Raw genomic sequence first — 22,107 nt, 5'->3', positions numbered from 1 at the left:
ACTACGTGGTGACCCCCGCTTGAGGCAACCATAGCCTCGGAGGTCTCAAACAGGGCAACCAACCCGCAAGACTCCCATAGGAGTCTCGTCTCTCGATCTCTGGCGATATGCATCCTGTACAAATCGCCTAGGCCATCGCAGCCAGAGCCGTGATGTCGTGTCCTTCCAGGCTCGGTTCCCCGTCTCACCCTCTCAGAAATGTGGTGGACAGGGGCAAAGAACAAGGTCCGCTCATCCCACTCTGGGAACTGACCAAGCGAAGTGGACGGTGTAGTGTCGTCCTCCACGGGCTCATGCTCCCGTCTAGTGTTTCGGGACCATGAACCGGAGCCTCGTTGTCTAGCCATGATACATTGTGCAAAATCATCATAAATCAAGGTTCTATAGTATCTAAAGGTTTGCCTAGCCGCATGATACTATGTTCGCAAAAACAGAGTACGAAGTACTAAAACAGAGCACAAATTAGAATTGAGCATGATAAGCATTTTTCAAGCAAGCAAACAATTTCTTGCAACACTATAGTGATTATTGTGACAAATTGAACAAGAATTGCTAGTAAAAACATCAAGAACGAGCCACATTGTTTTTCACGACCTTAGGAGGTCCAACAATGGAAGATTGCTCATTTCTTCACCAAATTGGGTCAAATAAGTCTAAAATTACTCCCAAGGCAATATACAAGCATAAACAAGCAATTTCATGGCATAAAGTTTTATAAATAAATCAAATTGAGCATTATAAGTTCCGAATTTTCATGAAATTCGTGAATGAACATGCCAATAATTCATAAAACCCGGTGTGAGTTGGAAGGAAACTTACATAGATCGGGGATATGGATGAAAAGAGCTTTGATTTGCAACAAATTTGAGCAAATTCGGTTGAGAAACGAATGAGCAACGATCAATTGAAGTTCTGACTTTTTTCGAGCAGCGTTCGCAACAAACCAGAGCACGAAAAGAACTGAAAACGGGAATTTAAAGTGATTCCCGTGCTGGCGCCAGTCCCTAGGCATTGGCATCACTTTCTGTGCTTGGCGCCAGACACCAACGCCAGTGCCTGGCGCTAATGCCATTAGGCTAGCGCTGATGGATTTTCAGCGACGCCAAAGCAGCCAGCCACCTTTTGGGGTAGTGCTAGCCTTCTGCAATATATTTTGGGTTCCTTGGTACGCCAGTTAGCCCCTCTGAGCAATTTGACATGATTAGGTAATCGGCTTGATTACATGAAGTGATCGACCTGATGAAAAGATCGTCTCACTAAGCTTAAAGCGCCTAAGCATTGGCTCATTAGCAAAAGGCACCGACATACAGGTTCATTAGCAAAAGACACCGACATACATGTTCATTAGCAAAAAGGGCACCGAAATATAGGTTCAAGAGCAAAGAGCGCCGACGTACAGGCATAGCAAAAAAGCAAGTTCAGGCGAACTTTTAAAGATCGACGGGCGTGGATCTTCGGTATTTTCCTTTGGGAGATTATCGCATCAAATGAGGATGACTTCAAGAGAAGACGTCTTCGGCATCATTCCCTAGCTTGCGGAAAGTTGTCACAAACAACTGAAGGTAATTTCGGGCGAAATTGTCTTCGATCATAGTTCCTGAGGCATGGGACGTGATCATAATGCGGATGAGAATTATTTCAACATAAATAATTTTCGATGGTATTCCCTTGGACGTGGAATACTATCACGGCGGAGAGGATAGTTTCAGGCGAAGCAATCTTCTAATTTGGAAGCAGTTACAAGGCGCAGCGGTTTTCAAGCGGGATGACATTCTCTAGCTTGCAGGAGGTCATCAAAGCAATCGGTTACTTTCAGAGACGTGTGCTCGACGGTTCAAGATACGCGTTTCTTAACTCTTTTATCTGTTTAACTAATGCTAGTTTTGCAGGTATCGGCGTTATAAGATTGATTTAGTATCGCAGAACGTTCTGAATCATTCTCCGTCCCTATCGTTACTTTGACTTTCGTTTTTCGAAACTTGCGTTTCTCCAAACTCAGTCAAAGTGGGGGCTTCTGTAGACACCCATTTGTGTCTCCCCAAAACCAAACCCAGTGATGAGTTCCTTTCACGCCGAATCATAATCGAATTAAACGAAAGTGTGGAAAGGTCTAGTGTTGCGGAGAGTTTTATTTCTTTTCTTTTCTCTTCTCTCTGTTTTTGAAAACTTTATTTTAAGAAAACAGCCAATCCAGTTTGGTTGGTCCATGATATGGGTCCAATAGTGGTATAGTTAGATGGGGCTTGCAAAGACCTTTCCAACGATATATTATAAGCCCAATTCCGATGAATATTGAGGAATTTATGGCCAATTTACTAAACTGGGCCCGGTTTGAGCTTTAAGTACGGCCCAATGATTTAGGGGAGGGCATAATATGATTTATCATTCCTAATGTAATTGGGAATGGTTTTGGTCTTCTAGAACATTCTAGAAGGTCTCATCATTCTTAATTCAATTAGGATTCTTCAGAGTTTTGATTAGATCAAATAGCATTTTCGACTGAAATTATATTATTTTATCTTCCAGTACGGGAATTTTATCAGAATTTCGAAAACGCGTTAAAAGCCGGTTTGGCGTCCAACCCCAGGCCTTGGCACCTGGAATCAGGATTGGCGCCAGACGCCAGCCATTGGCGCCTGGCGCTAGCCACTGGTCCTGGCGCCAATGAGCCAGGGCTGGCGCCAAGGTGGTTTTGCGATCTTCAGACTCTGTTTTGATAAATTATCTTTTTTTGGATGATTTTCTCTATAAATATCGTATCAAAACTCTGTTTTCATTCACGAATTCTCCTTATTCTAATCATCATCTACATCTATCATTCACCAATCCTTTTTATTCTTAAGTTTTAATAAACTCCGTTTTCATTCATCATCTACAATCATCATTCATCAATTTTCCTGATTTTTAATCAATTCTCTTTATTCATCTTCATCTTTCATTCATCAATTTTCAATAACATTGGTCTTTTAGCATTCTTTTCTAAACTTTGCTTTTTCATACAAAATTCCGCATTCACAAGATCTAGAAACACTTAGCCATATTCGAAGTTGCCTTCACCCTAGACGTGAAAGAGGTACGAGGCATCCAAGTAAGTACTTTAATGGTTTAATTGATTTTATGATGTAGATATCATGTTTAGATTGTTATTTTGATTCCTAGTATCATGTTTAGGGTGTTTTTAAGCATGATTAAAAGTATGATGCTTCATATGTTCTTCCTAACATTTACATTTATGATTATTAATGATGTTTATTATTAATTATGTTGCTTGATGCATATTATTATATATTGTTATTGCTTGATAACCTTTTATTGCAGGTTAAAGGGAATTGGTATTTGCAACCACGCTTAATAAGATAATTAATAATCTTGTTAGGGTTAATTGTGATTATAATTCAAGTGATCGCCAATAATAGTTTATTTGTGCATTAAATTCAACCAACATAGATTAAACAGGTTTAGGGTTAATCCTATTGATTGCATGTTAGTCAGAAAGCGCACATGAATACGATAAGAATAAAGTAGAGGCCTATTATTAGGGCAGGTTCAATCTCTTTTAGGTTGGATTTGTACCTTCATCCCCGAACCCTTATTTGGTTCATGACCTTATGGAGTTGACGATCTCTTGGATCGTTAAGGGGTGTAACCTTCACCTCGTGAACGGTTTACAAGTTCCTTAAAAACTTGTTGGCGACTCTTTTGCTCTATCTTCTTCCCTTTTGGACGCCACCGTACTTTAGTGTATGATCACAGTGGGGTTCAAGCTAGTGGGATTTTAAAGACTTGAAATTATTCCCTACAAGTATATAGAAGTTTTTTTTTTTTTTAACATTGAGTTTAATTTATTATAAGTGTTTTTTTGTAAGAATTATAATTTGTTCATATTAAAGTAAATAAATAGAAAAAAATACCTCTTCTATATTAACCAAAAAAATTCTAAATATAATAGGGCCCCGGTTTATTCTTTTGCCCATGGGCCCCCGAAATCTCAGAAACGGCCCTGCCATCAACGAGCGTACTCCACTAGCAAAGAACCTCCACCAAAAACGACCACCATCTACAACAGCCGCGACTGTAATTGTTCCTCCCCTGCGACATGCACCTCACTAGTGAATCGCACCTCGCCATCGTCCACAACAGCCAGGACTGTAATTGCACCTCACCAGCGGTTCGCGGCCATTGAAGAACGAAGTACTCTCTGTTTATTGAAGAAGTGAACATTGAATAACCCTACAATTCGACAAGTTCTGGATTCTTCATGGCCTTTGTTTAATCTATTAAGATCCTTGAGGTATGGTCTGATATTCTTGAATCCGAGTTTTTCTTGATTCGATCTTTGATCGACAATCTCTCCTTCGTTGCAATGGATACGGAGTTCCCTGGCGTACTTTTCCGGCAATGCTTTGAAGATCTTTCAATTAGGGTTGACGTTGCCGCACGAACTATTGGGTGCTGACTGCCACACCCAATAGTTTGTGTTAATAAAACTGTCAACTTTGTTGATTCCGAAGTACTCCGTATAAAATATTTCCTTTGTCCTCAATTGTTCACTCTCAAGTCATATATCACTTAGTTAAACTTTTATGTATGAGATTAATGAGATAGAAATTAATACAAATAGAGTCTAAAACAATTCTTTGGAGAATAAAATTATGATCCCGTATATACATTTATGTGATGGGGAAAGTTAAATTCACCAACAACCCATACATAAACTCTAACTTCTCATGTACTCATAGAGCCACCAGACACCTATACAATTATTACAATGGATATAGGATGACTTATTTCTATAACTTTTACCTTAACACCTAAATATCTAGTTTTAAAATCCACGCACATGGATAAATTTTTTATTTCTGACTTATTTAATACTTTCTCCATTTTTTTTAGTTGACATGTTTCTTTAGTCACGTTTGTCAATGTACAACTTCATTCGTTAATATCTTTAATTATTAAAAACCAAAAATTATAAAAAGTTGATATTTAGAAATCCCACGACGAATCTAACAAGACCCCACATGATTATATTTTTCATTAAATATAAATCACAAATCACGGTCAATGAGAGATGTGTGAATAGTACTAAAGTAAAAAAGTGTCAACTAAAAAAAAAAAAAAAGGTAATATACAATGTGGGCATGTGGCACATGTATAAATTTTTCGTACCTAAAGTTGGATTTGTCTTGATGTTATATTTTTCAGATTTTGATATTCCCTCTCTTGAAAATTAAGTCGTACGTGTACCAATTTTTCTGATATACTTGTTAATACACAAGTCTGACCATAAACAAGTTTAACCATAAAATTATAATTTATATTATTAATAAATGTAGCGATGTAAGAATATTATATCAGATAGATTGTGTAAATACAGTATAGCCTTGGAAGTCTTGTAGTGATGTAACGAACATTGTATTACTTTGAGTTCTAACTTAAGAAAAAAGAGATAGATTGAGTAAAAAAATCAAGTGAGATTATATTGTGTATATTACTTCATTATTGATTGCTGTACTCATATTTAAGGAAATATATTATATGAAATACTTAATTATTTTAACAATGTTAATAGATTGTTCACTTTGTTGATTTTAGAGTATTGAACATTTCCTTTGTCCTCAATTGTTGACTCTCAAGTATAGTGGTGATAAAGATGAGTCTGGTCCGGCTCGACTTAATTTTTGTGCGGGTTTACTACATAGAAGTTCATCCCGAAGTCAAGTCCAGTCCAAAGTGATTATCGTTTTGGGTGGGCCATGGGTGAACAACATTAAGATTTTTAGGTAATTTTTAGGCTCGGTCAAATAAAGCTCGCTACTACGCTAGGCCCGATCCAATTATACAATATTTGGGAAAACCATTTTGCAATTAGTATTCACAAATGTTCAAAAAAATCGGATGTACAATAATGCTATTGTAAATCAATAGCAGTGAGCCTCTTCATTACTTTCTTTTATTAGTTTCTTTCTATCTCTCCTCACTTATTTTTCACTCACTACAGACGCCACCACTGCCGCCACCGCCGCCATCAGCTTGAGCCTCTCTCTCTCTCCTCACTTATATTTCACCCACTACGGGAGCTTGAGCCTCGTCAACAGTGATCTGACGGTTGTTGAGTGTTTGGTCGTTCATTCCTTCGATCGCGGCATCAAGGTCTTCGTTCCTTGCTTCCAAAGGTATTGATGGTGACGATGCTTGTATGGTAATTAGAAGCATTAACAGAGTTTTTTTGTGTTAAAAAAGGTCACTTTTGTGGAAAAAAAGGGGTCACTTATGTGAAAAAAGGGGTCACTTTTGTAAAAAAAAAAAAAAAAAAGAGTCACTATTGTGAAAATATGGGTCACTTTTGTAAAAAAAAAAGGTCACTTTTGTAAAAAAAAAAAGGTCACTTTTATAAAGAAAAAGGGTCACTTTTCGCAAAAATGTTCGATGTACAATAAAATTATTGTAAACCGGGGGCATGCAAAAGTTTTTGCTTAGTATTATGTGCACCACGATGTACTTAGAAATATGTGCACTACGTTTATACTTTTAAACATTTAGTTAAAAAAAATTGAACATTTAACAAAAAATGAACATTTAGTAAAAAACTGAACAATTTTTATTTTCATATTTTATAAAGAAATGTTCATTTTGTATCAGTAAATGCTCAATTTATATTACAAAATTATTGAATTATTACGAATTTCTGACTCGTAATAATTCAAAAATTGCGATTGTCACATTTTTTACTTAATGTTCAAGATTTGTTATTGTTCATATTTTTTTACTAAATGTTCGAAAGTATAGGGGTGGTGCATTGCAATTGTTCAGATTTTTTAACTAAATGTTTAAAATTTTCGATGTTCAAATTTTTTAACTAAATGTTCAAAATTCGCGATTATTCAGATTTATTTACTAAATGTTCAAAAGTATAGGCGTGATGCACTGTAATTGTTCAGTTTTTAAACTAAATGTTCAAAATTTGCGATGTTTAGATGTTTTTACTCTATGTTCAAAATTTGCAATTATTCACATTTTAAATATTCAAAAAAATATAGGCGTGGTGCACCTAGATACCATGATGCATTTTAAAATTTGCCATAGTTTTGAGCTGAACATGCCCTACATAGTGGGCTTATTTTTTCTCCTTAAATCCAGCCTGGCTCACCCAATTATATTTTACTTTATTAAATTTTGATCAAGTGAAATTTAACAAGATAAATTAATATTAGTGAACATAAAATAATTTCGTTTTTATTGATTGCAAAATTATGATCTCTTATTAACATCAGCCACATACGAAACTATGTGAAGATGAGCGCGTTTTTAGTGCCCCCAACCACACCGTGCGGCATAACGGGAAACACCAAAATAACAGAGTTAACAAACTTTCCAAAAAATGCGGAGCCCAAACTCCCAAAAAGCGCGCAGCCCAAAATTTTTATTAAAGTCTGACACATTTCACAAACCTACAAACACGCCGCAATTTCTCAACTCACTCATCCAGAATTTCTCACATCACTCATTCCAGAATTTCTAGCTCCACTCATTCCAGATTGATTAATTATTTCAAAATTTTTTGTACTATGGCAGACGAAGAACAACTTTTTCCAGATTCACAAGAATCAATGGAAATAGAAGAAATTGGAGATTCATTGATGAATCTAGAGATCGAAAACAAAATTAGAGAAATCAAAGAACACTTATTACAAAACATAGAATACCAAGGTAAATACATTCAAATATTCATATTAAATTTTCTGCTATGAAAGATCTAGAAACACCTAATCTTGAAAAACATTAGAAAGTAACCCCAAGTAACCGCTAATAATCTTTTAAGTAACCCTTTAAGTAAACCCTAGTAACCCTTTAAGTAGCCACTAGAACCCCAAATAACCCCTAGAAGCCCAAAATAACCCCTAATAACCTTTTAAGTAACCCTTTAAGTAAACCCATTAAATTATTCCCCATTAACGTAACCCCTCTAGTAACCCCTCTAGTAAGCCACTAACTAATACCTCTGTGACCTCATTAATGTAACCCCCTCAGTAACCCCATAATAACCCCTTTAGTAACCTCCTCAGTAACCCGCCCAGTAACCACATTAAAGTAACCCATTCTAGTAACCCTTCTAGTAACCCCATTAGAGTAACCATTTTAAAGTAACCCCTTCTAGTAACCCCCTTAGTAATCAATGTAATAACCCCTATAGTAACCCCACAGTAATTAATGTAGTAAACCCCTCTAGTAATCCCCTATGTAACCCCTCTAGTAACCCCCTCAGTAAACCATCCAGTAACCCCATTACTGTAACCCCTCTAGTAACCCCTTCAGTACCCCCTTCAGTAACCCCATTAAAGTAACATTTCAAAGTAACCCCTCTAGTAACCCCTTCAGTAACCCCTCCTGTAACCCCATTAAAGTAATCGTTTCAAAGTAACCCCTCTAATAACCCCTCAGTAAAGTACTAGTAACCCCTCTCAGTAAACCATCCAGTAACCCCATTAAAGTTACCCCTGTAGTAACCCCTGTATTAACCCCTTCAATAACCCCTCCTGTAACCCCATAAAAATAACCATTTTACAGTAACCCCTCTAGTAACCGCTAAGTAACCCCTCTAGTAACCGCTGAGTAACCCCTCTAGTAACCCCCTCTAGTAACACCATTAAAGTAACTTCTTCTAGTAACCATAAAAGTAACCTCTTCTAATTCTTGATACATAAACTGCGGAAACAAATGATAACACAGCAGAAACAAGTGACAACACAACAGAGAAGGTTTCAAGCACATTAACAGAAGAAAGCAATAACGATAACATGCAAACACAACAAAGTAAAGGTCAACAACAAGAAGATTTTGATTTTACAGGAAGCTTAATAGGATATACTGCAGAAACTTTGGATGAAATCCATGAAAAATATAAGAAGCATGCATTTGTTTTGGGTTTTGGAGTAAGACAATCAACCACAAGATGGACTCTAGGAGAAAACAAACAAATTAAGGGAAAAGATTTTGTTTGTTCTAAAGAAGGCTTTAGATGCAAACCCAAAGTTCAAAAAACTCCTCCTCCAGTAAATGAAAACAGGAAAAAAACAAGACAAGTTCCTTTAACAAGAACAGGATGCAAAGCATTTATTAGAGCAAAAAAGAACAAGGAAGGGAAGTTTGAAATTGAGGAACATGTGATTAATCACAATCATGACTTAACTAGAAAAGCATGGCAACATCTACATAGGTCAGAAAGAAAGATCACTGAAGACAAAGCAAAAGTAATTGATTTCATGGCAGAGAGTGGATTAAAGCCTACTGAAGCTTACAATCTAATGACTAAAGGGATGCACAAACAGTTATAGACAGTCTATATCAAATACAGGCAAAAGAAGAAGACTTTTTTTTCAGATTCAAACTTGGAGGTGATGAAAACACCAACAAGTTAACAGGCATCTTCTGGAGAGACTCAGAAATGAAGGAAGACTTCAACATTTATGGTGATGTAATCATTTTTGACACAACATATAGAACTAACAAATACAATCTCATTTGTGCCCCTATTGTAGGAATCAACAATCATTGGCAAACTGTGATGTTTGGTTGTGCATTTATTGCTGATGAGAAGATTGCTACATTTGAGTGGGTTTTGTCAACTTTTAAGAAGTCTATGGTAGGAAGTCAGCCCGCCACAATATTCACAAATCAAGACTTGGCAATGGAAAAAGCAATTGAAAAGGTAACCACTACAGTAATTTTTTGTAATCCCCTACATAACTATCTCCCCAAATAAACCTTAATATTTAACCCCTGAAAGCATATAAAATTAATTAAGTAACCCCACTAAGTATTTTAAGAAACCTCATTCATTATTTAACCCAATCAACCCATATAAAATTATTTAACTAACCCCATTAATTATTTAAGTAATCCCATAAAGCAACAATTAACACCTAGAAGCCCTAAGTAACCCCAAGTCACCCCTAGAAACCCCAAGTAACCTCTGAGAATTTGTAAAATGACTTGACTATCATAAAAAAATCCCCTGAGCAGCTATAAAATAAATAACCCCATTAATTAAAATTAGTATCCCCAAGTAACCCCATGAAATAACAAGTAACCCCAAGTAATTCCTAATAACCCCTAAAAGAAACATAAAACTTCAAGTGACCCCTAAAAGCCCTAATTAATTCCTAGAAGTAATAAAGATAACATATAATTGCATTAGTATAAATAAGTAACCACTGAGCACATGTAAAATGACTATAGAATCATAACTAACCCTAAGTAACCCCTAGAAATAACAAGTAACCCCTACAAATTAGCAACAATTAAGTAACCCCAAGTAACCCCTAAAAGCCCCAAGTAACCCAAAGTAACCACTGAGCACCTGTAAAATGACTTTAGTATCATAAGTAACCAATTAATTAAAATAAGTAACCCCTAGAAATAACAAGTAACCCCTAGAAATAACAAGTAACCCCAACCCCTAAAATCAGCAACAAGTGAACCCCAATATCACAAAGTAACCCCAAGTATCCCCTAAAAACCCCAAATAATGCCAGATAACCCCTAAAAGAAACAAAAAACTTCAAGTGACCCCTAAAAGCCCTAATTAATTCCTAGAAGTAATAAAAGATAAAATATAATTGCATTAGTTAAATAAGTAACCCCTGAGCACATGTAAAATGTCTATAGAAACATAAGTAACCATAAGTAACCCCTAGAAATAACAAGTAACCCCTACAACTAAAATTAGCAACAATTAAGTAACCCCAAGTAGCCCCTAGAAGCCCCAAGTAACCCCAAATAACCTTTGAGCACCTGTAAAATGACTTAAGTATCATAAGTAACCAATTAATTAACACAAATAACCCCAAGTAACCCTAGAAATAACAAGTAACCCTAACCCCTAAATTCAGTAACAAGTGGACTTTAGAAGACCAAAGTAACCCCTAAAAACCCCAAATAATTCCTAGAATTAATAAGAGATAACATATAATAACAATAATAAAAATAAGTAGACCCTATAACAATCCATAAAACTTAAACTCTTTATGTATCCTATATAAAAATCTTTAATAATTTGCTTCAATTGTGAACTTATAGGTATTTTCTCACTCAAGGCATAGGTTGTGTATTTGGCATCTAATTAAAAATGTTGTTTCAAGATTTGGAGCATGAAAACGAAACACAGCTTTCAAAGATGCATTCAATAAATGTCTAAGTGGTTGCGTAACTGAAGAAGAATTTCAAGCTTGTTGGGATAACATGATAACAACCTATAAACTTGAAAAAAATATCTGGTTCAAAAGGTTATATAACCTTAGGGAAAAGTGGTGCACAGCTCTGAGTAAAGACTTTTTTTCTGCTAGTATTTTGTCATCTCAGAGAAGTGAGAGTACTAATAATGCTGTTGGGTTTAAAGCAAACAAGAACACAAGTCTTTCAGATTTTTTCAGAATATTCAAGCAAACTGTGAAGAGATGGAGAAAAAAAGAATCTGATACAGATTTCCAGTGTTCAAACTCTGAACCAACATCAAATTTCCCCATGTATGGACTATTAAAGCATGCATCAGAAACATACACACAAACAATATTTAGATATTTTGAGTCAGAATTCAGCTATTCAATGGGATGCATAGCACATCTGCATGGTCAATTGGGAGATCATTACTTTTATGAGGTGCAAATTGAAGATGATATATCATCTAGGAAAAAGGTCACATATGTCAGTTCAGAAAACAGAGTTGCATGCTCATGCAAAAATTTTGAAGAAGTAGGTTGGCTTTGTTATCATTGTATACGAATCTTACACCAGCATTCAGTTACAAAAATTCTAGAACATTACATCTTAGCAAGATGGACAAAGCTAGCTAAATCTAATGTATGGAAAAAAAAAGATGATCATGAAGCAGAAAATTCAACAGGAATACAAAAATTCAAGCCTTGGCGTCACACAATGGCAAGAAAGTCCTACAATCTTATACTGAAATATCAACATCACAAAGAAACACGGAGCTTCATTGAGTTACAACTAAAGAAAATTGATAAAGAAGCAGATCTAATAAAAAGACAGCTAGAACTGCAAGATGCAGAAAAAGAAGAAGATGAACAATCTGTTGAAATCACAAAAGAACAACAAAATCAAGAACAAATACCAAGAGTAAATGATCCAGATCGAGCAAACACAAAAGGAAGAAGCAAAAGAATCAAGGGACATTTTGAAAAAGAAAAACAACCAAAAGCAAAGAAAACAAAAGCAATGCAAACCAAAGCTGACACAAGGGAATTTGGGACAATAACACCAGTTATAAATCCAAAGTTATTTTAGTTTCGTAATGTTTTTAATTTACAAAAATTACAGTTTATGAATAATGTAAACAAATATTTATTAATTTATTGTTTACTTTGACATTTATCATGTACTTTGACTATTGCTTTCAATTGTTATAACTTGTATCTAATAGTGTGTATCACACAAACCAATACAAAACACCGTTAATTCAAAATAGAACCAAGTAACCCCATCAAGAACCAAGTAACCCCAAGTAACTCCAACAAGAACAAAGCAACCCCTACAAACACCAAGTAACCCCTAAAAAAAATATATAACCCCAAGTAACTCCTAGTAACCCCAAGTAACTCCTAGTAACCCCAAAAACATCAAGTAATCTCTAGGAGACCAAAGTAACAATCTGTTGAAAGTAATACCAAAAAGCAGAAAGTAAGCCCTATAAGAACAAAGTAACCACTACAAGAGGAAAGTAACCTTTACTACAAGCACAAAAAAACCACAAGTAACCCCAAGCACAGAGTAACCCTAAGTAACCCTAAAAAGCACCAAGTAACCCAAGTAACCCTTAAACTTCCATAGACACAAAAGAAGGAATAAACCCTAATATATAGAACAAATTTTAAACAAATTATACTTAAACAAGAGATATAAAATAAAATATTAACAAATTATACGAATAAAGAAAAAATAATGTTTAATCAGATCTAAAATCCTAAAAAAAAATTACTAAAATTTACTTCTTACTGTAATTTTCAATTTGTCTTCTTAACTGCTGGTGGTGTACTCTTAGGTGCTGAAGCTTTACTGTTACGTGCATGTACTTTACTGTTAGCCACTGCTACAGCTTTGGATTTGGATGTCGGGGCTGGTTCTACTGCTGATGCTGGTGCTGTTTCTGCTGCTGACATATTTCGAGTTGATCTTTTTCCTGCAGCTGCCTCTTCTGCTGGTGCCTCTTTTGCTTGGTTTTCAACAGTTGCTGAAGATGAATTAGCTAACTTTCTTTTTGCGAAATCCTCTTCCGCAGCTATTGTAGCAGCCACCAACGCAGCTTCTTCTTTTTCAACTTTAGCTTTCCGTCTTCTTTCATAATCAGCACGTTGCTCTACCTTATAAGCCTCAATTTCAGCCTCTTTAATGAGCTTCTCATTTTGTAAGACTTCAGCCATAATCATTTCATGATTTTTGACATATTGATCAGCACGGGACAAGACAAATTTTCTTTCATTATTCAAATCAGACAACACCAATGAAGCACAAATTTCAGCCCGATAACGACGGCGTTGAATAACCTACATAACAATATAAAGAAATTTAAATCAACAACTAAAAAACAAAAAAACAGCAATGTAAAGACTATAAGAGACAAAGAAATAATTAAAGTAACCCCAGAATATCTACTTTAGTAACCCCTCCAGTAACGACTCTAGTAACCCTCTGAAATAACTCATCTAGTAACCTCCTAAGTAAACCCGTTAATTTAAGTACCCACCTTAGTAACCCTAAAGTAAATACAAAAACTTTGGATTTAACAATATTAAAACATAAAAGCATTTAAAAGAAATACCTGATTTAAACAATAACTTCTAAATGTTTTCCCAAAATATGAAGCACAGTGATATAGACAAAATACTCCGCAGTCCACATTTTGACCCACTTTTTGTCCATCCAATTTGATCATCTGAATTGGGAAACCCACCACATCCACTCCATCTTCACGGCCTTTGATTGTCATGTATCTTGACATAAGATATCTCTAACAAACACAAACAGAGTTAGGGTGGTTACTAACATATTCCTTTAAAAAAAACACTAACACAAAAATGTAACCCCTTAAGTAACCACAATAGAAACAAAAAAATACAAAAATATATTAAAAACCTTACCAAACGATATGTGATACTATAATATACAGAATGCAATCCATCAAACTTTGTTGTATACTTCTTTAAATTCTCGTCATAGATCGAATACTTTCTGTTGTCAAGATAATCAATGGTATTGTCTAAAAAGTTCACCACAACAACAGCATAGTGATTATCATACCAGATTGGCATAAAAACCTGCATAAACAACATCATTTTGTACAAAATTGTCATACCAAATTAACTAACTTCATATAGAAGAAAATTTGACAAAAGATCAGTTTTGTACCAGCTTTGCAGTCAAAATATCAGTACATTTAACATTCAAAAACCAAGTGTCCCATGCCCCATATACATCTCTCTCATATACACAACCATCACCAGCAAAAAGACACTGCAGAACAGGCCACTACATGAAACAAACAAGCATAAATAAGTAAGATTCTATAATTTCTGTTACAGAATTAAAATTAAACATTTCAAACTTACCATATGGTCATCACCAATGAAAACTCTATTATAAGTGAAACCTGTCAAGACCTCCTCAAGATTAAGAAGAATATAAAAACAGTCCATCACACGACTTGATATTAACTGCCCTGGGATCAATGTACTAAATTCTTCACGATTCAACTGATATACCTCAGAATAATGGAATATAGTCTCCCTGTTATAAAATAACACAAACAAAATTATTAGTACACCTACAAATAACAATTTACACAAAAACACTTTAATAGAATAAGTAACCCCTAGAAGTAACATATAATAACCTCCAATGTAACCCCTATCCTTATACCCCAAAGTAACCCCTGCTCCTGTAAAATTAATAAAGTAACCCCATTAAGGACACTGGGTAACCCTAGTATAAAAGAACCACTTAAATAACCCCTAAGTGAACCCTTAGTAACACCTTCAGTAACCCCTCAATACCTCAGTAATCCTCTTAGTAACCCCTTAAGTAACCCAAATAACCCCTCAGTGAACCCTCAGTAACCCCTTCAGTAACCCCTCAATACCTCGGTAATCCTCTTAGTAACCCCTTAAGTAACCCCTTAGTATCAACTTAAGTAACCCCTTAATCCTCAGTAACCACATTAAAGTAACCCCTCAATATTCATTAACCACATTAAAGTAACCCCTATAGTAGACCCTCAATAACCAATTAAATAACCCAAAAAAACCACAAGTAACCCCTAAAACCAACAAGTTAAACCACAAGTAACCCCTAAAACCAACAGGTTACCCATAAATGCACCAAATAACCTCTAAAAGCAACAAGAAATCCCAAGTAACACCTAGAAATCCCAATTATTCATCTAGAAATCCCAAGTATTTCCTTTTTGCAACAACTAACACCTAGAAGTTTAAAGAAACCCTAAAAATCCAAAGAAACCCCTAAATGCAACATGAAACACCTAAAACCCATAAGTAACCCCTAAAAGTAACATATAATAACCTCCACTGTAACCCTTATCCTTATACCTCTAAAGTAACCCCTGCTCCTGTATAATTAATTGAGTAACCCCATCATGGACACTAGGTAACACCAGTATTAAATACTATACATACATGTAATCCCAAGTAACCCCAAGTAACCCTTACTAGCCCCAAATAACCTCTAAAACAAACAAGTAACCCCAATTAACCCCAACAGATCCCAAGTACAGTTTTAATACAATAAGTAACCCCTAAAATTCCAAAGTAATCCCTAAAAATCCAAAGAAACCACTCAATGCAACAAGTAATCCAAAGTAACCCCAAAAACCATAAGTAACCCCAAAAACACAAGTAACCCATAAAACAAAAAAGTAACCCCTAGATGCCCCAAAAAATCTATAAAAGCAACAATTACCCAAAGTAAACTCTAGAAATCCCAAGTATTTCCTTTATGCAACAAGTAAACACTAAAAGTTTAAAGTTAAATACTTACGAATCATCAACACCGGAATAATTCTCAACAAAACAATAATCAGCAACCTCAAGCCTCAACTCCTTCATCGCGTAGAGTTTCTTCCTGTTGTTTCTAACTCTTAAAGATCCTGATGTCAGCTGTAAAGTATAACCACCAGATTGACCACAGTAAATACTACAGCTTAATAGACCAGATGTATCTTTAAAAGTAGAACCACTACTATCAGAATTTTCGTCTGGAATATGAGAATTATGAGCATCCTCACCGTCAGGATCTACATCTTTCATCTTTTCCTTCAAAATTTTTAAAGCTTCTTCATCAGTGTGACCAGGAAGAGAACACCACAATATTTCCTTCTTCTTTCTAGGATTACTAGAACTGCTTGATCCAGATTTTTTTTTATTTTTCTGCTTTTGAGTTGCAGAAACTTTCCCCTTTGAACCAGAACTCTAAACAGAATTAGATGCACCAACTGGTGCAGAAGAAGCAGCACCACCAATGGAAGATGACAAAGCAGAATGCAGAACAGGAAGAGGTGCAGATACAACAGTAGAAATAGGCTCAACATCATGAAGTATTTCATTTTCTCTTATTGATTTCTTGTTGAGAAATTCAGATTCATCAATAAGGATCACTTCCTGTACCTCACACAAAGAACCACCCACAACAGGTTCTTCCATATTCTGATTGGCAGCTTGAGAATCACCAATGTTGTCATTTTCATCAATCTCAAATTCTCTATCTTGTTGCTCTTCAAACTGAGATAGTTGAATTGTTAAATCATCAATGTTGTCCTTCTCAGTGACAGATTCACCAACATCTGCCCTTTCATCAGAAAAAAGGAACCTGCATTCCGTTTGAAGGTTTCAAACAACCAGCTTCAGAAATTAAACCACTAGTAGTAGGTTCACTAGCAGCTTCTTCCATTTGTATATCTTTAAGACTCAAATCCTACGTAGTCTCAGTCACAGCTTCTTCACCTTGGTATGTATCAAAAACTCCAATTTCATTATCATTAATCAACCTTACCACATCATTCACAACAGGATTTGAAAATTCCACCATATTGGGATCAATATTTGGTGGAGTTTGCTCAGAAACTTGAGCAAAAATTTCTTTGCTAACTTCATCCTCTCTTTGAACATTTGGTATTTCAATAGGAGTCGAAAAATCTGGATTTGAGTACGAAAACAGATCAAACGAAGGCATATCTTCTTCTTTATTCTTCTTTTTCATACTTTTTTCAGCATTCAGCTCTGGATTTGAAACAGAAAACAGCTCAAAAGAAGGCATATCAGCTTCCAATTGCTTCATTTTCAAACTTTGATCAACAATCTTATCAATTTGTTCCCAAAATGACAAATCATTGAATATTGGATCCAACTAAGAGAGCTCAGGAGATCTCTTCTTCGAAGGAAGCTTCGAATCTTCTTGAACAGCTACTGATTGCTGCTTAATTGATTCAATGTGTTGTTCACATTGATACACAATTAACTTCAAATCTCTCTTCATTAGTAAATACTTCTCCTCAACATCCTAAAATAATTCAAAAATAACACATAAATGAATAACCATAGAGCAAATCTAAAACTACAAATTAAGTAACACTTCAAATAATCCCTTTAAGTAAACCATAATGTAACTCCCTCAAGTAACCCATCATGTAACCCTTCAAGTAATAAAACCAACAGTAATTAGATAACACAAATAAAGAAATAAGTAACCCCTCTAGTAACCCAACAAGTAATAAACACTTATTATCCCCATCCAACAAGTAACCTAATTAAAAATTACAAGAAGTAACCTTCATGAAATATGTAACTAACATGTAACCCCAAAATAAAATAAAAGAATTAAAAGTAACATAGACTACAAAGAAAATAAGTAATTGAAAATGTGATACATAACCCCCATAGTAACCCCTTAAGTAACCCCACAAATTAAGTAACCCTTCAAAGAATCCCTCAAATAAACCATTATGTAACCCCTTAAGTAACCCCATATTATCCCCTTAAGTAACCCCTCAGTATCCACTTAAAAAAACTCCTTAGCAACCCCTTAAGTAAACCCTCATTAACAACCCCTTAGTAACCCATTAATTAACCACTCAGTACTTACATTCTTTGCAACTTTATTGATTTCTTCATTTGATTAAATTTCATTTGGGAGATCAAATGTAACAACCCGAGAAGAAAATGGAGAAGGATTTGCATCCTGACTCTTCTCCTGCTTCTCACCATACGCAACCATATCATATGAAGATGGTTTTACATTTGCACTTTTTAGATGTTGTACCACTTCTACAGCATCACTTTCTTTCTCTCCCTTTTTCTTTTGATGCTGCACCAACTCTGTAGCATCCCTATACAAATAAATTTTTAAAAAATAAACATCAGAATCCATATTATTATAAAGAAAACATAAATGAAAAACACAAATCACTGTAAAGCATAAAAAGTAACACCTTAAGTAACACTTAAAATGTTACCTCTAGTGATTCTTTAAGTAACCTCAAATGAAATACCTTAGAAACAATACAACATTACATTAGTAACTCCTTATGTAACCCCACATAAATCCCTAAAATGAACATCAGAAATATGAAATCCTTAAATAACTCTGTATATAACAACAAATGTAATCCTGTTATAACATCAAAATACTAAAACATATCAAGTAACCCCTTATGTAACCCCTTCAATTACCTCAAATGAAATAAATTAACAACAATACAACATTACATAAGTAACCCCATATGTAACCCCACATGAAACCCCTGAAATCAACTTCAAAACCATATACCAAAATACTTAAGTAACCCCATATGTAATCTCACATGAAACATCTGAAATCAACTTCAAAATAACAAGCAAAATAAATTACTATAAAATTTATCTTACCCTTGTGAAGAAATCTTCTTATGTTCCTTATTTCCTTCTTCATCTTCATCTTTCTCTTCCTCTTCCTGTTTATCCTCATCTTCATCCTCAAAAACAGGAAGCTCAGGCAAAGAATCAATTGAAGTTATTGGATATGTATCTTTATCCAATTCACCAACACCATAAACTCCACTCTCATTAGCCAACCTTTGCCTAACTTCTTGATTACCCCAATGTTTAATCAATGGAATAGATGTAGGACAAGCTGCCCCTCTGAATGGAGCCGATGAAAATAACAAATTTGAAGCAACAAGACACACCCAACAATATAATTTTGCTTTGGCTTATATCCACTTAACTTATCAGCCAAATCATCCAACACATATTGACACCAATTATATTGCCTAATCATAGACACATCTTCAAAAGCTAAAACAAGCTTTAAATCAGCCAATCTGTTTGTAGTGGGTGTCAGCAAAGTAATCATTGCATACATCACAAAACACTTCTTAAATTCAGCATTCCCTGACTGCATACCTACATCTGATTTCAAAAATCCCTCCAACTGACTCACAGTAACTGTCTTTCCATTACCATATGTGTTCCTCCAAGCAACCTTCAAATCATTATCTCCTCGAGCAGAGACTGGAACAGGAACAGATCCCATAGGAATACCAAAGACATCATGCACATCAGCAGCAGTCAACTAAAACTTCTCACCACTGGGCATAACAAACATTCTACTGCTAGGCACAAAGCATTTACACAACCAACGTATCATTTCCCTTGGAAATTCAGTCATCTTAATGGAAAACAGACTACCAAAACCAATATCATAACAGCTCGGGTTTGTTCTTTATTTTTCACTATCAAATTCATCAACTCAACAATGCCCGAAGGTCTACATCGAGCAATAACATCAGAATCCCTATATTAAAAAAAAAAAAAAGAAAAAATCAATTAAAAACACACATCACAGTAAAGCATAACAAAAAACCCCTAAAGTAACCGCATATGTAACCTTATAAACAATATAACATAGTAAAACATATCAAGTAACCCCATTATATAACCCCTAGTAACCCCATAAGTAACCTCAACTGTAATCACTAGTAACCACATAAGTAACCCCATATGTAACCCTTGAAGTTTATATGAAAAATAGGAACTAAAGCTAAAAATTAAAAATTGGCACATGATTGTGACCAAACTAAGACACAATACAGAACAAATTTCCAGGAAAATTATGTTACCCTTTTTCAACGTCTACAACTTCAACAACTTTAGCATCTGGTGTTATTTTTCCTGTAGAAGATTTCCGAGTTTTAATAGGTTTTAAATCAACAGATTCATAGACAGTTGTTGATGTTTTTGCTCTTCGAACCTTCGGCTTTACATCTACATCTTCTTCTTTCACCAAATTCCTGCCACGCTTCTTAGCAGCTGGCTTTACCTCAAGATCTTCATCACTACCCTTCATTGGAGGAGCAGCTAGATTTTCATCAACATCTTCAGCAATACTCTCATCCTCTTTATATTCAGCTACATCAACATCCTTCTGGTCATTAGAATTTACAGCCTTCACATCTTCACTGTTCACACTGACACCAGCATCAACACCACCAGTATCTTCACCAGCATGAGGAAGAACATCGGCATCACCAATACCACCAGCATCATTTACTACACCTACACAAGAAACAAATCAAAATAAGTCAAGAGTACAAGTGACAATTATAATTTTAATCAACAGGATTTAAAGAAATTAGTTGAGTAACCCCTTGTGTATAACACTCAATAATAATCCAATTAAAATATCCCCTTAAGTAATCTATAAAGTAACCCATTATATAACCCCCTCATAAACCAATAGAAGTAACACCTTGTGTAACAAACTCAATAATAATCCAATAATAATACCAATTAAAGTAACCCCTTTAATAATCACATTAAGGTAACACCTTCAATACCCCAATCAGAAACCCCTCTAGTAACCACATTGAAGTAACCCCTATAGTAAACCATCAGTAACCCCTCAAGTAACCCCTCAGTAACCAATTAAGTAACCCCAAATTTAAGTTACTCCTGAAGTAACACCGCAGAATCACTTAAATAACCCCTAAAAAACCCTCAATAACCCCTCAATAACCCCTCAATAATTTAAGTAACCCCTTTAGTAACCCCTTAGTATCAACTTAAGTATCCCCTCAATCTTCAGTAACCACATTGAAGTAAGTACATTGAAGTAACCCCTATAGTAAACCCTCAGTAACCCCCTAAGTAACCTCTTAGTAACCAATTAAGTAACCCAAAATTAAAGTAGCTCCTGAATTGAACCCCCTAGAACCACTTAAATAACGCCTAAGTAAACCCTCAGTAACTACATTGAAGTAAACACATTGAAGTAACCCCTATAATAAACCCTCAGTAACCCCTCAAGTAACCACTCATTAACCAATTAAGTAACCCCAAATTAAAGTAACTCCTGAAGTAATCCCCTAGAACCACTTAAATAACCCCTAAGTAAACCCTCAGTAACCCCTCAATACCTTAGTAATCCTCTCAGTAACCCCTTAAGTAACCCCTAAATATGAACTTAAGTAACCCCTCACTACTCAGTAACAACTCATGTAACCCCTCACTAAGTAAACTCTTAAGTAACATCTTAGTGACTACTTAAGTAACCCCTCAGAAACCCCTGAATACCTCAGTAATTCTCTCAGTAATCCCTTAAGTAACCTCTTAGTAACAACTTAAGTAACCCCTAAATTCTCAATAACAACTCATGTAACCCCTAGTAACCCCTCACTAAGTAACCTCTCAGTACACCCTTAGTAACTCCTCTGTAACAATCTAACTAAATCATATCATGATAACTGTCACTACACAGAGTATTTTGCACATTTCAAAAAAAAAACAAGTCACAACATAGCGGAAACAGGTAACAAAATAACAAAAACAAGCAATTGAACAACATTAACTGCACAGAAAAGAGAAAAAAAAAAACAATAACTTATAAACATAACAAATACAACTGATAACATGCAAAGCAAAAATAATCATGAACACATATGAAAATTGATCATTAAATATTGATAACATACAAAGCAAAAATAATTATCAAGGTTGAAATGAAACCTAAAAAACAAATGAAATGAAATAAATCAAAACAAACTAA

General features: G+C 35.1%; 2 protein-coding genes across 3 annotated transcripts; one reads left to right on the top strand and one right to left on the bottom strand.

Moving 5' to 3' along the window:
• The first annotated feature begins 9,445 nt into the window (after positions 1 to 9,445).
• On the top strand, positions 9,446 to 12,306 carry LOC110689026 (protein FAR1-RELATED SEQUENCE 5-like). Its single transcript, XM_021865776.1, has 2 exons — positions 9,446 to 9,709; positions 11,362 to 12,306. The coding sequence occupies exons 1-2, from the start codon at positions 9,446 to 9,448 to the stop codon at positions 12,304 to 12,306; spliced, it is 1,209 nt and encodes a 402-aa protein (XP_021721468.1).
• On the bottom strand, positions 11,825 to 19,725 carry LOC110688942. 2 transcript variants are annotated; one of them, XM_021865691.1, is made up of 9 exons: positions 18,951 to 19,725; positions 18,169 to 18,412; positions 16,316 to 17,586; positions 16,069 to 16,187; positions 14,625 to 14,802; positions 14,425 to 14,544; positions 14,157 to 14,333; positions 13,838 to 14,026; positions 11,825 to 13,562 (listed from the first exon to the last, which is right to left on the bottom strand). In XM_021865691.1, the coding sequence occupies exons 4-9, from the start codon at positions 16,134 to 16,136 to the stop codon at positions 13,023 to 13,025; spliced, it is 1,272 nt and encodes a 423-aa protein (XP_021721383.1). In that variant the 5' UTR covers positions 16,137 to 16,187; positions 16,316 to 17,586; positions 18,169 to 18,412; positions 18,951 to 19,725; the 3' UTR covers positions 11,825 to 13,022. The 2 variants fall into 2 exon arrangements, with proteins under 2 accessions (XP_021721383.1, XP_021721382.1); XM_021865690.1 differs by having other exon boundaries at positions 16,069 to 17,586.
• Between the last annotated feature and the right edge of the window lie 2,382 nt (positions 19,726 to 22,107).

Source organism: Chenopodium quinoa, unplaced genomic scaffold (genome assembly GCF_001683475.1).
Source record: "Chenopodium quinoa cultivar QQ74 unplaced genomic scaffold, ASM168347v1, whole genome shotgun sequence".
NCBI lineage: Eukaryota > Viridiplantae > Streptophyta > Magnoliopsida > Caryophyllales > Amaranthaceae > Chenopodium > Chenopodium quinoa.
This window is presented reverse-complemented; position numbering and strand designations above follow the sequence as displayed.